Genomic DNA, 18462 nt, shown 5'->3' with positions numbered 1-18462 from the left:
CAAAGCAACAAAAAACCCTTAGAAAAAGATAAAAGGAGGAAAGTGATAATTTTCATTGGTGCCTGATGGGGTTGTGTTTTGGTTTTTTTTTAACTGTTTGCAAATCTTCAGTGTAATGGTTTGAAACCCAGTCGTGTCATTTCTTTACGCCCACACACAGAGCTGCAGTAGTGCAGACACTGTAGCAGGCAAACCATATTCCCAGCATCGGCCATTAAAACTCTTCCTACACCAGCGTGGGCTGCCTTCGCCCCCTCCTCTCTCTGCACACACCCCACCACCCACCCTTCACTTTTCAAATGCTTAAAAAAAAAGAAGAAGAGAAAGACACTGAAAAAAGAAAACAGGATGCTTCTTTTGTTTCAACGCTATTCCAGGGACCTGAACCTCTCCACCTGCCTGTGAATTGGCCACCTAAAGGTTAGCAAGTGTTTTGTTATCATTTTCTATGGACAGAGAGAGAATTAAATTCTAGATGGTAAGACAGGAATTTTAAAGTTACAATTTTTATTTTTTCATTGTGATGGTTCTTTCACTTAGCAACGAGAAAGATTTTTTTTCTAAAACACAAAGCATTTCAGTTCTGGCCCCACTTCAGCTTTTCAGAGGGCTTTAATCGGTATTTTTTCATCATTTAGTCCAGCCTCCTAAACTTTAAAAGATGGATTAGGGTTATTATTTTTCTCTTAGAGCAACCTGTTGATTGCAGTCTGCTGGCTGGAGGTTGTTAACTCTTTCCTAACATGGGAAATGCACAGGAGCAAATTTGATGAAAGGACAAAAGAATCAAAATCCTTTGAGGATTTTAAGCACTAAAAATCCTATTTTTTTCTCATTGTGAAGTCACCAAAAGTGTTACAAAACCAACAGATATATTACATATGTTAGATATGTTTCTTTTTAGAGATAATGATGTAAATCTAAACTAGAGACATATATTAAACTAGAAAGCATTTCTTATTGCTGGAGCTGAGAAAAGTAGCAGTGTAAGAAGTAGAATAGGAAATATTCTTGATACAAATTGCATGAAGAGGTCAAAAAGGCCAATACAGTGTTTACTTACACATTCAAATGTATTTTAGGTAACAATATTTTTACTGATTTAAGCCTTTGGAATGTTTTCATTTATGGATATTCAAGAAAAGGAGCATAATAATTATAGAAAACTGCTTAATAATGATCAAACCAGTTGCTGCTATTCTGGAACAAAGGGAAGGTAAAGCAGATCCTGTTCTTCCTAAAAGATTTTAATACTGTATTCTGGTACAGTATTTACAGAAATAATTGTTTAAAAAAGGCCAACCTAAACAGTTTTGCTGATATTACACAATTGTGGAAGTAAGTGTCAATAATATTTGTCCTTAGGATACGGTACAAGAAAGTTCCCCCAGCAGGTTTTCTAGTGGCTTCGTACTTCAGTAACACATGAAGAAGGGCAAAACTTCAGAACAATGACTTGTACCAAGCAGCAAGATTTCCCAAAGTCAGAATTTGAGACGTTACCGTGGAAAGACTATAAAGGTTTCAGAAGATGATAGAATTAAACATTTTCAGCCTGATTCTGCAGGGGACTGAGGCTCCCAACTTTGTTCTGAAGGTACCGGCAGCGTGCAGGCTGCGGGTGGAACCGGCAGAGCTGTGAGATCAGACACATCCCTTAAGAACAAGGGGAAAGGTGAACTCAGTACTTGTGTTATGAGACATTTCAAGATGCAAAGTCAAACCGAGAAAAGAGCAAAGGCAGAAATAGCTTTTAAGTAAAACAAGATTAACAGTCATTTCTGGGCTAGCCAGGAAATGGGTCTGTTCCATTTTGCTTGTTTGAATTGAGAACTAAAAAACTCCAGACCTGGGGTGTACTCACAAACATTTTGATTCCATCACAGAAGTGGTGTTTGAAGTACCTGCACAAAACTTATTTCAGACGCTGTGGTTCACTATGACTCTGTGATGCTAAGATTGAAGTAGAAGCTTTGTGTGGTCTATCAAGGGAGTTGTGCAGGCTGTCAGTGGTGGATGAGCAACTGGGAATGATAATCCCAGTGTCTGTATCTTCCTCTGACAGCAAGACACTGTGTACCGCCCTCAGCATCCCTGCCCTCACAGGAAATATTAATAATTAGCAAACCTGTAAGATACTTTCTTTTCATTTAAGTTTGCAAAGTTCTTTAAAACATGTAGTTGTAGGACCTTTGGAATCTCTTTCCTCATCAGCACAGGAAGCATGTTTTTTGCTGCTTTCACTTGCTCACACCCCTGACAAAACTCTGTAGGTGTCTTTGAAGGATGCAGGGTTTTAAACACCTGGGGTGGGACCTTTGTCACACATACTTGGGACCCAGAAATGTGTACCAATGGTGAGTGACTTTAATGCCTCAAATCCTGATGGGGACATGAATTGAGAGTGGACTGTAGCCCCAGAACTCCCTTCTGTGCAGCACCTGACAGCGGGCTCAGCTTTGTGCGTAAATTGACACTTTGCTGTGCATTGAGACAGCTGAAGTTAGCAGGGTTTCTCTGAGCAGGACAATATTTTAAATTTAAATGAATATAAATAATCTTGCATAGAGATTGCAGCTGAGGAAGCAACACACATAAATAGATTGATTAGAAAGAGAAAACAAAAATCACTTAATTTCAAACAGAACTAATGCAGGATAATACTCTGTAGGTGCTCTGTATTTTATGTACAGGTCAAATTACTTCCAGCCATTACAGCAACCTGTTCATCCATATAAAAGGAAAGAATCACAGGATGCTGTGAGGGCAGTCTGATTCCAGAGTCACTTATTCAAAATTTAGAGATTTTAGATCAAGCCTCAAAAGGTTCTGCTAAGCCCTGAAACTTCTGTGATAGTGGCAAATACCCAGACAGCCACTTGCTTTTGCTGTAACTTGCTTTAATTAATTATTGTCTCCTTAAGCCTCTCAAGGCAAACAGTTTGCAGTTTTAGCATTTGGAATTTGATACTGAGTGATCTAAATAATGAATTTTAAATGCTTATATGTGTTTTCAGTTTGTTACTAGTTTGTTAATAGGTCCAGGACACTGCTGCAATCATTACTACTGCTTAAATTAAGTGTCCCTTTTAAGTAAATTCACCGTAACTTAATAATAGTCAGTCTCAAAGTGGAATAAAATATAATGGCCTCCAGAAATGTGATCGAACTGAAGACAAACTAATTTTGACTGGTTATGTAAAATGCCCATAATCATCTGTTTGTATGATTTGATTCATGCCAGTGTTCTATTATAAGATGTGCATCTTTTTTCCCGTTGGTTTGTTGACTGTAGCATGCAGTAATCCTCCAGAAGATCTCACTTAGAGGTGAGAACACATTCCTTTAGGAAAGTATCTCCCAGCAGAGCTGAAACTACTTGGTGCATGTAATTCTCTCCATCTGGACAGACTGAGTCTGTAAAGCAGAAGCATGAGTCACTGAAAAGCGGTTCAGAATGTCAAGTATTTTCTAGATTCACGGATTTGAAGCATCTGCAGTGCCATTACCAATGACTGGGAGCATTTCAGGGTATGGTAGAAACCAGGAGGATTTTAAGCAGTAATACTGGGCCCTGTTAAGAGCTTTCTGCCCCCTAAATAACTACGTGACAGGCAAGAAAGATGGGGAGAACAAGACAGAAATATTTCTCCACCACCAAAATGAGAGGCCTGCTAAATCAGGGCTCCAGAAATAAATGGAAAACAATCCAAACAACAGGCAAAACTCTTCAGGATCAATAAAGCTGTTTGGAATGGAAATCTACTGAGGCCTGTAGCATAGATCTATCACCAGGATTATTAAAAGAAAGAGCTCCCACTGAAGTGGATATTGGACAATTATAGTGTTACAGTTTCACCACTCCCAACAAGGGACAGGCTGCAGGGTCTGAACTGTGCAGCTGCTCATCACAGGGAAAATAAAAGCTGTATCTTCCAAAATATGCTGTTCCTAAGGAAATTATACAGGCCAGCTATGCCAGTTTTGTTACATTATTGGGAATTCCAGTTTGGGATTCACTCAGTCTACCAGCAGAGGAGGACGCAGCCATCCCAGTCCCTGCTCTAAACAAGTGTTTGCATAAAGAAGAGTGGCCCCCCAGGACCCCTCAGTGCTGCTCACTGTGTCACCTGAGCACTCTTTAGGAAGTCGGCCCCCAAATAAAGTTTACTTTTTTAAATGACCCTTTCACTTGACTGTGCCCTATCCTGTTTTCCCTGCAGTTTTCCACAAGTTTATGCAGGTTTGTTGAGCACAACATAAACACTTTTAACATTCCTGAGGCATTTTCCCACCTGGTTACTGCTTTCTCCCGTCCCACAGGGCACCACTAGAAGAAGGTGGTGGACAACACCCACGCTGGATAAGTTTAGCACTTCATATGTGGCAAGTGTCTTCTCTCCACCATTGTTTTCTTTCCCAACATATTTTAAGAGAGCCCTTTACTGTAAAGTTAAAATAAAATTACCTTTAGGAGTATAAATAAAAAACCCTACCATGGTGTCAGTGTATTTCAGGACAAAAGACAGAGCACAAACCCCCCACGTTTCGAAGATTCTGTTTAGAGCTCCCTACATAAATAGTGATAAAGGATACAGAGAAATTGAAATGCCACTTCATTTTCTTCTGTTTCAACTCTTCCTGTTTTCTGAAGGTTGTTACTGTGACACCAATGTAAAAAAAAAAAAAGAAAAACCCAACTTCCTACTTCTAATCTGTTTCAAGTCTTTGTCCTCGTTTCTCTCTGCTTGCATCAAGTATTGACAGAAATTAGACTTTTATTGCTGAAATGCCTGGCTCAATCAAAGGTACGTGAGGTAAAATTATTTCCAGACTGAAGACTTAATTATTTCCAGACTTCCACTTCTGCTCCCTGGTATTTAAGGTAGGGATCACTAGAAGGCTTTTAAAAAGGTAAAGACTCCTGGTATAATTGAGTCTATTGTGTATGTTCATAACGTTGAAAACCTGTTTCTATGGGGTTACAAAAATAAAGTAGCTCTGTCGTGTCTCTGGGTTGTACCTGCAGACCAAGGTGGGGGATTGAGCAGTTGAGCTCTGTGTCTGCTTAGAGACTGATTCTTTGCTCAGTGGTGTGTCGAAAAATTATATGTAAGTGCAGAAAATAAGTATTTACATGTTTAGTTATTGATTTAGTTAATAATGGTGGGCAATTAACAGAGCATTTCATGTGCCATGCAGAAGACAAAAATCTTTTGGTTGTGTAGTCCAAAATCATAACAAGTGCTGACAAAATGAAACAATTTTTATAAAATGTATTTGGAATTCAGGAAAAAGTCTATAAAAATTGAACTTATTTGATTTAAAATGAGTTTTTTATATCAACCTCTTGTATTAAAATACTTCATACGTATAAAGTGAGTAAGAGAGTTTCTGCTACAATGATTTCTTATGTGAAACTGCTCCATTTTTCAGTGTTCCACAGACCTGCCTATGGTGTGTACCTGAAGTTAGAATTTCAAACCAGGAACAAAATAGTTGTATTTAATGGAATTTTAGTGACCAGTTTTGATAGCTTAAGAAATCAATTTAGAAAATTTTGGGCTGGCCAAATCCTGCATTATTGGAAAATTTTCCTTATCTAAGTAGGATCAAATTCTTATGCTGGTAGTTCAATGCCACAAGTTAGAAACAGCTGAGAACATTGGGTGGATGCTCAGTAACAGAACCCAGGGGATAATAAACAGAGGAATTTCTACTTTAGGCAAGGACTACCCTGAATTAGCCTTGGGGCAGAATTCATTTGAGATAAGCTATTTTTGTCAACATACAAAGAAACACAGTGGCCTTTTTTTGTATATAAGTAACAGATGTGAAAATTTTGATGGTATTTGCCCCAGTAGAATACAAGTCATGGCAGTTTCACTCAGGAAGTACTTTTTCTTGCTGTGAAAAGCAGCAAACTACCACACCTGATAGAGATGTGTTATTATATTCTTAAAAGTACATTAAGTATCACCATTAGTTTACTTGTTGAGCTTTATTTAAAACTTTCCTTTAAATTTTCTGTCACCACTTAGGTATTTTCTTTGTAGAGCATTACAGAACACTGAAATGAGTCTCAGGCTGTGTTTTGGGCCCCAGAAACTTAACAGCATTAAGTGAAATTACACAGAGCCTCTGCTACTTGGGAACCACAGGATTCCTATGAAAAACATTTGTCTGTGGTGGCCTTGAAGGGCCCATCAGCTCTGCATGGCCAGGAGGAAATCAGAGAGAGAAAGAGTTTGTGACCCTGGAGCAAGCTGGTGGGGGAAATGTAAAATACGTGGAAGTGTATTTGCACACCTCTCTCTGGGGGAGGGGAGCAAAGACACGGTGTCTGATGTGGTACTTGTTAGATCTTATACCTACTGGGTATTTAGGCTTCACTTTTTTTCTTGTAGTCTGTTCTTTGAAGCATATTTTTTTTCCCCAAAACTTTTTTTTTTTGTATTTTGGAAAAACTACTGCGTACTTAATTTGTATCATTGTCTCACATCTTATCCCTTATTTTATGCTGTGTTTAAATTCAAAAGTGACTGAATAGCTTAGGAACCATCTTAAATGGACTTGAAATGTTGATAACATCACTTTGCAAATTAGAGAATTCCACTTTTATTCTGTAGAGGCAACCCCACTGCACAATATGGATAATAACTTAATTTCTTTAACAAGCCATATTCTTTTAACATTCTTTCATCATTATAGTCACTACCTATAATAAAAAGCCACTTAAGTGATTATTCTGCATAGAAATGTCAGAAGTGCATAAGAAAACTCCATGCTTGATAACTGAGGTTGATTTATAGCATTCATGAGGAAGAAAAAAAGCAAAATCTAACACTTTGCTGTGCACTGATCAGTTCAGTTTACAGGTTGTTTTTTGGGATGGAACCAGTACAGATTTCAAACCACATTTTGAAGTAATTCTTTTACTGTTTCCCAGTAATGATAACCTATTAAAATGATCCAAGGAAGTTACAGAAATACCACTAGAGATTATGCAGTAAAGCAACAAATTGCAGATTTCAAATTGAGCCACTGATTATGTTATTCCAAATGGTTTTTTTATGGCTGTTTGCACAAGAACAACCCATTATTCATAGCAGCCAGTGGATACAGTAAGCATAACTGAGCAAGAATCAAACAAACACTCACAGATCACCTGATGTTCATCCAAACTGTAATTACAAGGGGTTATGCTCATGCCCCTATCAGCTCTTCCAAAGAAAATTTTCAACTTGCTTATTTTGATAGTTTCCTATCCTTTCCTCCTCCTTTGTTTTTTAGAAAGAAAAAAAGACAATACAAATATTTGCTGAAATAAGAAGTAGTCTGGACCAGCACCTACCCTGCATATATTAGGATAGATTTCAAAAGAACAGGTTCACTTTTTTCAAAAACTGTGTCTTAGAAGATGTTTTCATCTGGCATTGAAAGCATCTAAAAACAAGCAGTACACTATAATATCTCCGTTAATTAGACCAAATTAATTTGGGCTACACAAAAGCCAACTTTAATTTATCACACTATTTTCCTATGATACCATCTTTTCTACTTTGCACATATTTATGCAAATCTGACTTTTAGAACAGGACACGACTTTCATTTTGTTCATGTATTTTCATTTTACACCCCTTGCTGCAATGTGTTTGGCCTTAGCTCCCTTAAACTGGGTAAGCACAGATAATATGCAGGCATGTTTAATGTCCTGTGTTTGGAACCAGTTGCCCAAAGAAACTGTGCAGTTTTATCCCCAGAGATTTTCAAAACCAGACTGGTAACACCCTGACAACCTCATCTGACCTCAGTGCTGACTGTGCTTTGAGCAGGTGTTTGGACTAGAGATGTCCTGAGGTCCCCTCTAACCTCAACTGTTGTGTGTTTTTGTATTAAAAATTACTAATATTAATTAATTTTAAAAACATGATACAAATATATAATGGGAATATGGTTCCGGAAAATTAAAATTGTATTATTCTTGGTGTGCCTAGAGCCTCCATTTGCAAATCTGAAACTCAGACTTGTTTCTAGTGCTTTGGGTACTTACTGTAGGTTGTAAGAGTGGTTTTAAATGTAGTGTTCAGTGTTCTTTACACCGTACTGAACTTTAACTCCTAGATGAGAAATGAAAAATGAATCAATTTAATTGGGAAAGGAAGTAATTATTGTCTGTTTAATGCCTGCATGTAAGATTAGTGATATTCTTAGTTGCTAATTTTACCAGTCCAGCGGTGGGAAGTGTGTATTTTATTTGCTGCCTGCCGACTCCTGCTTGTTTTGTGTCCCCTCCTGGCAGATCCATGAGCACATGGCAGCTGGCCCCTGGGATGGAGGCCCAGAACCCGCCGGCTGTCGCGGCCGCCCCAGCAGATCCCGTCCCGGGCCCTTCCCTGCGGCCCTCGCGGGGCTCCTCAGACCCTGCCCGGGGGCAGGTCCTGCCCCAGCCCCTGTACCTCAAAGCCCTGACGATCCCGCTGCTCCAGCCCGTCCAGCCAGGATGCTTCCAGCCACACGGGCCCTTGGTGACCGGCAGGAGCTGTGTCCACCTTGACGGCGGCAACATTCCCCTCATCCTCAACCCGCTCGTTGCTCCGGAAGGCACGGAGCAGCCTCAGCCGGTTTTCCAGAAACAGCTTGGGCAAAGCCTAACACTGAGCATAGTCAGCACTTTACCAGTTTTATCATCACCAAATTCTTGCGTAAATGCATCTATTGGAAGCCCGGGAAAATCAAAAAAATCTGGGAAATACATCTGCAAACACTGTGGACGAGATTGTTTGAAGCCAAGTGTCCTTGAGAAACACATTCGCTCTCACACAGGAGAGAGGCCCTTTCCATGCACCACTTGTGGCATTGCATTTAAAACTCAGAGCAACTTGTACAAACACAGGAGAACCCAAACACACGTCAACAACGCCAGGCTGCCCTCAGACTCTGACATCACTGGGGGACCAGAGCAAAATGAGAGATCAGCAGAGAGCACCACCTCTCCTCAAGGCAGCAAAGCACTGAGTAGCACCAGTGAAGACCAGGGGATACACATCAAACAACCCAGTTCAGAGACCAGTGCAGCAACAGACACTAAGAAACCTCATGAGCTCTCACTGCTAGCAAAAAGCTCTTCATCAGCTGCTTCAGAAAATCAAGAAACAATGAATCAGTCCTTCAGTTCAAAGGTTAATCAGGGGGTTCCTGAAAGAGAACCTCAAAGTTTAGCATCTCCAGGAGCTTTGTCAAATGGTCCATGTCTGAGAAAGAAGATGCAGGAGCAAAGAACTCCCACTGCCAATAAGCACATTCAGCTGCAAAGGCAGCAAGCAACCTCTTCAGAGAAGCAGTGGGATTACAAACCCTTGGACTGCAAGCTGAAGAAGTGTGAGAGCACTGACTCGGGGTATCTGTCGCGCTCTGACAGCGCAGAACAGCAGATGACATCATCCAGCCCCTTGCACAGTCTCTACGAGCACAGCACGGAACTGGAAAATGAAACTGCCTTCAGCGGCCCAAGGTGTGCCTCAGGAAGCACTGCAAAGCTGGAGGCAGCTGACAAAGCTACAGCCTCGATGCTAGAGAAAAAGAGACTGGAAGAACACATTTCAAAGCTTATTTCTCACAACAAAAGTGTGGTGGATGATACCCAGTTAGACAATGTCAGGCCCAGAAAAACTGTCCTTTCTAAACAGGGAAGCATTGACCTGCCAATGCCTTACACATACAAAGACTCTTTCCATTTTGATATCAGAACTTGTGATGTAAATAGGAAAAAGAATCTTTCTCTTTGTTCAGCAAAATCTACCTTTGCACCCCTGGAGAAATGCAAGCCAATGTTTTTCCATTCAGTTCCTACCCAGTTCTCCACAACAATCGACACTGTGCCTGTTACTCGGAGCAACTCCTTGCCTGTTGTGGAGGGAGCAAGGATGGTACCTGACAAACCAGGTTACTCAAAACCACTTTCTCTTACTAAGCAGTCTGCAAACACAGGCACTGCTGGTTTGCTGCCTAGCAACGATTTTGCTGCGAATTCAGTGGATTTCCCTAATAGCCATCCCCGAGCTCTAGTGAGACAAACAGCAGTGGATGATTTGCCCCTAAGTAATGCGGCTGATCACCCTTCTCTGTCAGAGGAGTTGAAAGGGGCTAAAAAGCTTGGGGCCAGAGAAGTAATCAGTGCTAAAAATAAGAAACACAATCAAAGGAAGTTGAAGATGTTCTCTCAAGAAAAATGGCAAATGTATGGAGATGAAACGTTTAAGAAAATCTACCAAAAATTGAAAAGCAGTCAAAATGCCAAGAAAATTAAACAGAGAGAGAATAAGATTACAGATATTACAAGCTTGATTCCTAATTCAAGGGAATCAGCCAGCAGCGCTGAAATTACTGAGGAAAGAGATGGCAGGAGCTCTTCAAGTGACAGTCCTTCCGCCCTTGTGACAGCAGCTTCAACCACAGGTAAATCAGGAACTTGTACTGATGCTAATCATGTTCTGCAGAATGTGTCCTCTGAGGAAACTGCAGACAGAGTGTCCTACCTAATGGAGACATCACATTCCATAACTGCTGAAGCTGTAACCAGCCAAACTTCCCAAGAGCTCCGTGGCAGTGACACAGAGAAATTCACAGCTGGCAGCGGCACGCTGCTGGCTTCAAGCAGTGGTGATCTCAGGCTTCAAAATCCTGAGTGTCAGCTGAGCAGCGATGGAAGGAATGATGACTGCTTGCCAGTACAGAGTAGCAACTGGGAGAAACCAAGCCCTGGGAAAGAATCCAGTGCATTTGACTTAGACTGTAAAAGCACTTCACACAATCTTGGGAACCATCACGGGACTAAGGAAAGTGGCCAGCATGGCCTGACGTCCCCGTGGGTCCATTGCAACAACAGAGAAACAGAAGGGAAATCCCACATTTTGCCATCAGAAAGGAAAAAGCTGAAATTCGAAGTGGAGAAAACACAAAATGTGATTTCAGTGTCCTGCCCTAGTCCCAGTAGAGAAACCACTGCAGCAAGTGAAGCAGAGAGAGTCCATTGCTCTGGTACTCAGTGTCCTCCCACAGCTCCAGTGAAATTCTCCAGTAAAGCAGAGGAGCAAAAATCAAGCGCAGGAATTAATGATGTCACTGGAGGTACTGAGAATGTGGAATACAGGAAAACAATCAAACTTCCCACAAAAGCTCTTAATTACAGTGACATTAACCTTCTTTCACATCCTGCAGGTATCTCAAAAGCTTCACTGGCAGGATTTTTAGGATATGAATTAAGGGGAAGTGATTCCAACTCTTTTGCCTTGCACAGTGCAACAGATGGAGATGACAAAACACATCTTGTAAAAACAGGAGCAAAAGTGCCACTTCTCAATGACAATGCTGTGGATGTGTCTCCTAAAAGTCATCATCTGCAACCTGATCATTTAAGTCCAGTCCCACAACAAAATGCCTTCTCTCCAAAATACATCCTTAAATTGCCACAGGACAAGAGAACTTCAGATCTGTCATCTTTGCTTAGACCTGAAGGGGAGATGACAGCTTGCAGACCTCGGACAGATGACTTAACCACCCCACCCTGCTCTTGCAGCAGCACATCCCTCTGTTCTCTTTCCAGTGATGTGGTTTGGTCCCCTTTAAAATCTGAAGTGAGACGAAAGGCTGGCAAAGGAGAAATTCAGTGGAATCTTCACACAAACTGGAAAACTCCAGGATTCTGTTCATCAGTCAACTCAGAAACCACAAATATCATAACCACAACAGAGAACACCTTTCGTAACCAAATCTTCAAGCAGCAGGATATTGCAAAAGAGGATGAGAAAAACAAACAGAACAAAAATAAATTAAATTATCAAAGGCAAAGAGAAGAGAAGTGGATGAGTAAAAGTACTTGCTCTACACAGACTCTGCAGAAGAAAATATGCTTTACTTCTGTGTATACAAGTGGCTTTTTCATATCTGCTGACATCAAAGATGAGAGGAAGGCCTTACATCACCTTTGCTCAGAAAGTGACTCTTTGATAAAGACATCAGTTTCTAGCAAGCGTGCAGAGCCAACAATCCTGGGATGGGACAGAGCGGGAAGTCCATGCATCCTTAAGGACATCCCACCACCACTGCAGGATCCACAGCATTCCCAGAGCTCACATGAAAACCCCACTTATTTTTGCCATTCTTTTGGCACTTTCTATTGCCACACTCTCAGCACTCACTGTAAAGAATTGCCAGTGCTGCCCCACAATAACAGGACCTGGTACTCTGGCACTTCTCCAGTACCAGGCTCCAAGAGCACCTTCCCATCCCTCAGTGCTGAGCCCCGGCTGACCTGGTGCTGTTTGAGCAGGAGCTTCCCTCTGCCCTCAGAGCAGAGTGGGAATGCAGCCTCTGCCCATCCCTCCTTGCACACCTGTGACAAGGAACCCAGCAGGGAATGCACCCTGTCAAAATATGACATTTCCATTTTCAAAATGAGAAATATTAGCAAGAATGTGGCATATGGCTTAACAAACACAAGTTTAAAAACGTTGGTTTCATCATTTTCCAAAGGACACCAGATGCAGGAGGTAATATTAATAATCCTATTTGCTTTCTCATGAGGGTGTTACTGGCTGACAGCCCACCCCCACCCTCTTACTAGAAAAATGAAATAATTATCAGAAGTGTATTTATGAACATTTACAGGCATTTGCTAATACAGAATTTAAAATTTATGTTTTTATAAGTCTTATATTAATTTGATACATCAGAAAGATACACTTCTGTGTGAATATGTTTCTTTCATTTGACTATTTCAGAATGCTGATAGTGAGAGGAGTGAATTTCTCTTTCTTAATTTTTCTACCCTTTATGGGGATGTTTTATATTTTTCTCTAATAGCATCTGTATTTAATTGTTTTCATTCTAAATGAATATTTAACTTAGAGTAGAATTTAAATACAGAGTTGTGCTACTTAACTCCTTTGCTGTTCAGTGGTATTTAAAAAGTGCACAGATTTCCAACCTCACAGTCAATGTAATTCACAGATTTCATTTTTTCCCAATATTCTCAACAGTTAAGCTCAGCAGTTCCTGGTGTTTCTTTCAAAAATATTTCAGAGCAAAAGAAGAAAACAGTAGCTTGCAAAAAGGAAAAACTCTCAACAAATAAACTTAAGAGGAGCCACAAACAGAAAAGGATTAAAGTCACCCCTAAATGGTAAGAAGTATGGCTTTCAGGTTCACTGGATATAGATATAATTTTGCTGTAATGGGTATAAAAACTCCACAGAAAATAAAAAGTCATCCCCAAAATTCAACCTTGATAAAATTGGGAGAAAAAAAGATAAATCTCTCAGAAAGAGCTATTCTTATACCACAGCAGTGCCCCAAAGGTAAACTATAAAAATATCGATCTGTTGTTTACTATTAGGAACAGACTTTTCTAAGCAAACCAGACATATCCCACAGAAAGATGATGCCTGGTTGGTTGAGTCTCACTATGATTTAGAAATTGTTCTTATCTGTCAAAATTGTGAGCATTTACTTTTGTTTGAAGGGAACCAAAATGCTTCTGTTTTTAATCCCGTCACAGCTCAGAGCAGTGTGCGAGGCCCTTTGTCCTTGGAAGATCCATATCCTCAACTGGTATTCACAAGAGAAGGCAGAAGAATAAATATCAAGTTAAACACAAACTAACAGAACCATCTGTAGTTCAAAGGATCATTTGGTTTAAATAAAAAAGCAGGAAGAATTTGAGCATAAAACTATCAAGGGCACATTGTCTCAATCAGTACAGCTCCCCCTCCCTGTTCAATGGGAATTCGTATCAGCGGAGCACTTGCCCTCTAATCTTTCAGGAGTGTGGGGCAGCAGGATGTCTGATGAATTGCTTCATTAAGAAACACATATTGTGTGCATTCATCCCTCTTACTCTATTTCATCACCAAAATCAGACAGAGTGACTCCCTTGAGGACAAATCAGTGTCAGTAACTTAATCACCATGTCTAGTTCAGCAAACAGCCCTGCAATTTTGAAGGGCCATAAGAACAGAAACAGAAGACTCAGGTCTGTGTCACCCAGCCTAGTGACATTCTTCTAGGACTTTTTTCTGGTTTGATTTTTGGGTGTTGTTTTGTTTTTGTGGGTTTTTTCCTGCTGGTCTCAGAATTTATTTATATCAGATTTATTTATATCAAATAAGTGCAGGGATTCAATTAAGTACAGTGTCCTGCAAGCTCAGGTTATGCCTATTAGTAGGTAACTGACCCAACTGGTAACCACCAAGTGTAAATTAATTTTCTAATACACCAAACACCTGAACAAGTGCATCCTTTTAGATTTACACCTTGCTCTGTGGATAGTGACAGATTTAGGGGTGGGATCTTCCAATGTACTTTAGTCTCACTCATTCAGAGTTACTGAAAGATGGAGCCAGAGTAGGAAATAAAGCAGAATTTGATTATTCAGTGTGGGTTTTCTAAATAACTGAAATCCTTATGTTGCTCCATAGTGATGATGAATAAGTAGCACTCAAGAAGTGAAAAAGAAAAAAACCCAACAACCACACAGCCTCAGGTGATTCCTGTCTTTGTGAAGTATATTGTTTTAAAATTCCAGATACAGGGAAAAGGATCTGTTATTCCCAAATCCTTTTCTCTTAGAAAATCAAGGATTTACTGAATCCTATGGAGGAAAAAAAAAAAAAAAATTGTGGGTCTCTTGCCTAAAATCCTGATTTTTTTTTGAGTTGACATAAACAAACACCTCCCTCACAGTAATAAATTGCTGTTAGACTTTAATGCACCCGATGAGGTGATGTTATTCTCCTCTGGCTGCTTTTACATCTCCCATACTTGTTTATCCCCTCAATGCCCCTGGCACTGCAGGTACAGAGGGAGGCACATCCATGGATTTGCTCAGCTGAAAATGAACCGGCTGAACAAGAGGCCCTCTTTTCCCAACAGAGCTCTGGATGCTTTGAGAAAGGGCTGCTCATCCCAACCCCCCCGATTTAATAAGCATAAGAAGAGCCATCCTCCTCAATCCAAGATGCAAGGTAAGTATTTAGAATATTTGTGTTAAAATTGATGTTATTGCAGTGATATAATGAGAAATGTTGTAAGTTTGAGCATGTGGGGGGAATAAAAATTAAAGTCAAAGTCTCTTCAACCTTTTTTCAATAGAAAATTATCTACACCAGCAAAAAGACATGTCATATTCCACCTCAGACAAACAACTTTGCAAAAGGAAAAAAGAAGCAAAGAATAACTCAGGAATATCTTCCCATACTGAAAACCGAAACCATGTTAAACAAAAAGACAAAATGGATAAAAAAGTAGGTATTGTACCTTAATTCTTGTATTATTTTTTATTGACAGAAAAAAAAAGTCAATTAAAACCCAAATTATATTCAGCTGTTTTAAAGTTGATGTTGAAACTATTTTGTATCACAGATTTTGTTTAAAATGTTGAAAAATGTGTTAAAGGTATTTCTGGGGGTTAAAATAAAATGAAAACTTACTGATGTTAGAATTAGCTAAAATAACAATTAAATTTGCATCAGTTGGATGAAATTGCTCTGGACTGAAAACTTTATGTGTAAATTTTTTCCCCTCCTAGTTCCTACAGGACATTTCTGGGCAAATCAGGGAACACCCAAGAACAAACGCCTCTGTCCAGAACATTACAGCTCCTCTGGGAATAGCTGTGACAGCTCATTCCTTTTCCTCCACAGCTGACATGTCCCTGCAGGAATTCAGCAGCGACGTGGCCATTTGCTGCTGGGTGACACAGCCCCTCGTGCTCCAGCCATCCTTGCCTGGGGAATCCCAGCCAAGCCTTCGGAGTGACCCCGTGGCAGCTTCCTTTGGGTCTTGCTCTCCTGAATTTACAAACACAGGCACAGGTGACCAGCCTGACAGCACAAATCCAGAGGCTGCTGCTCCTCTTTCCTTACATCCAGGAGCAAGCCAGGAAAACAAACTGAGAGTAGAGTCAGAGAGCCAAATATTTGGAATGTCAGACCCGGTGATCCAGGCCTCTAGAAGGGAGAAACCTCCAACTGAAGAAAACACACGTTCACCTCCCAAAGAAAACTCACCTCCCAGTTCCCAGCCAGGATGTTCACATTTGTTTGGATCGCAAGCAGAGTCTTTTCCTGAGTCAGTCACGAGGGCTCAGTTACCCAGCAGAGAACACTCAGAGAGGGCAAATTCATCTCAGCATCTCCTGGACCTGCACGGAAGTGCCGACAAGAGCAGATCCCACCTGCAGCCCAATCCCTATGGAAGTCCACATGGAACAGCTACTGCTACCTTTAAAAAGCCTCCAATTACTCTCAGATCCCCCGAGTTCAAGAGTTTCTCTGCAACACCCCCCAAGACGTATAAAAAGAGAGGTTTAGAGATGATGAGGAAACAAACACGGGTGGAGTATGATGACACGAGCAGTGATGATGAGGACAGGCTGGTTATAGAAATATAGCAACAGGCTGCTGCCAGGGGCTTGTGTGCCAGCCTGTTACAGCAGGAAATGCCAGGGATCTTTGATCCATAGTTCTGAAACATCTTAACATCAGCAAAGCCATTCCTCTATGCCAGAGGCAACATCCTCTTTGGAAGGGCCCTTCCTTTCAAGGACTCAACCTTTTTTAAAAATGCTCATTTGAGGCTGGCATCGCACATTTAAATGCAAGAGGTAACCCTGTGTTCCTGTCGGGTTTCCAGCATTGTTAACATTCCTGCCAGTCTCAGAATTCCCACAAGTGCTGGCTGCCAGTGGGTGTGTTACTCCAAGCCTGCAGTGGATTGGGTTACTTCAACAATACAACCGCAGCAACTTCCTCAGTTCCTCAGCTCAGATTTCCTGGAAGGGTACGGATGTGTTCCCTTCTCTATATCCCTCTTTTCTTGTAGTCACTGCCTCCATACTGGGAGTGACACACTGGCATTAAGGGGAAGATCTGTTCCTTAAGTATCTCTGATATTGGAAGAGTCTGGAAAAATGCTGGTCTTTTCCCATGTTGCACAAATGTCAATGCTTCTGTGTGAGAAATGACACAAGCATGCTTTGCTTTGTGTTTTGTGCCTTTTATGCCAAGATCTACTCAAATGTTCTTAATTTCTAGGTGGAGAATATGGGTGTTAGTTATCGGTATTTCCTTGTAGTAAAATTTCTGACAAGGATTTTCTCATTATATTTGTCACATTGTGCTCCAACTAATGTAATCTGGAATGTTTCATTTTTATTGTAGTTTTAACTGCAATGATGCCATTTTATGGAGGGTAAAGAAGCTATATGGCATAGCTCATTTTCTTTTTTTAACAACAAGTTTTGTGCTACAAACCTTAAAGTTTACTGGTTTCTATGTGAATAAATAATTAGATATTTCAATTTGACCAAATGTATTCGCTCACTTGATTAAGCTGATGAACACCGAAAACATTCCACTTCTACATTATAGTCAAATTCTAGACTTACACTTCTACTGTTCTTGTGTTGTGATTCACACGTAGGGATTAATGGATTAACCTACACAGGACATCTGGAGTTGCTTTTTAGTCATGCACATGTAAAAGATTAAACAGGTCATACAAAGAAACCTAGTACAAATGATCTGAGAAAAATAAATGTGTACGTGTAAAAAATGCCCAAACAGCTCAGAGGGTTAAACCACATGCCAAGTCCTGTGCAATTCCTGTGTATTTGGATACAAATGTCCTACAAACTTTACAAGACTTGAGGTCATAAAAACAGAGCTTCGCATTTATCCTTTATCTTGCTCTGTTCAGTATTTGTGCTTCAAGAAAAACTGCTGGGGTACTGGGGTATTGGGGTGAATTCTAGGTGCAATGAATTTAAATAGTGTGAACTCAAAGACGTACACAAATAAAATTTTGGAAGAAAAAAGAGGAAAAGAAGGGGGATGAGGAGGAACCATCAACACTGACACAATATTGAAACATTCAAAGTTCTGGAGCTTTTTTTTTTTTTTTCCCTAATGGAATCACTCACAGCTACAGCTGGATTCTGAATTCGCAGAAAAAGCAAAAGAAGAAGAAACACAAAGCTTATAGAGATTCCCAGATCCCAGTGTTCCCAGCAGTGCTGTTGGCCAAGCACCTTTAAAAAGCACAGTATAAAAATCATTGCACCAAACCACACCAGCACCTCCACAGCAAGAATTTTCACTTCTTGCATGTGCAAGAGCTAATTATTATAATACATGGACATGTAAGGACTATTCTATATAAGTTTTTCTGCATAATGTCTGTGGCTAAATGATGCATTTAAAAGTAGAATTTCTAGATCAGTAATTTAGAAATATTCTAATGACAGAAGTGCTGTGCAAAGAAACTTTTATCCTATATTTTACAGTATGAAATATAGAAATTTCTTTTTCATTCTGCATCTGTAGCTGGAAGAAAAATAGGACAAGCTAGCTGAGAAAGTAAATTTTAAACTCCATTTCCAGACAGAAGTAATCCTTGACATTT

General features: G+C 40.3%; 1 protein-coding gene across 3 annotated transcripts; it reads left to right on the top strand.

Annotated features, from left to right (window-relative positions):
* The first annotated feature begins 164 nt into the window (after positions 1–164).
* ZNF831 (zinc finger protein 831) lies at positions 165–17364 on the top strand. Of its 3 annotated transcripts, none has more exons than XM_039563626.1 (6): positions 165–420; positions 8303–12551; positions 13041–13183; positions 14854–15023; positions 15151–15302; positions 15702–15852. In XM_039563626.1, exons 2-6 carry the CDS (start codon positions 8307–8309, stop codon positions 15753–15755), a joined length of 4764 nt encoding a protein of 1587 aa, XP_039419560.1. In that variant the 5' UTR covers positions 165–420; positions 8303–8306; the 3' UTR covers positions 15756–15852. The 3 variants fall into 3 exon arrangements, with proteins under 3 accessions (XP_039419560.1, XP_010395344.3, XP_039419559.1); XM_010397042.3 differs by having other exon boundaries at positions 166–420; positions 15587–17364; XM_039563625.1 differs by lacking the exon at positions 165–420 and adding an exon at positions 2282–4808 and having other exon boundaries at positions 15587–17364.
* The last annotated feature ends 1098 nt before the right edge of the window (positions 17365–18462 follow it).

The sequence above is a fragment of the Corvus cornix genome, chromosome 20 (assembly GCF_000738735.6).
Source record: "Corvus cornix cornix isolate S_Up_H32 chromosome 20, ASM73873v5, whole genome shotgun sequence".
Lineage (NCBI taxonomy): Eukaryota > Metazoa > Chordata > Aves > Passeriformes > Corvidae > Corvus > Corvus cornix.
This window is presented reverse-complemented; position numbering and strand designations above follow the sequence as displayed.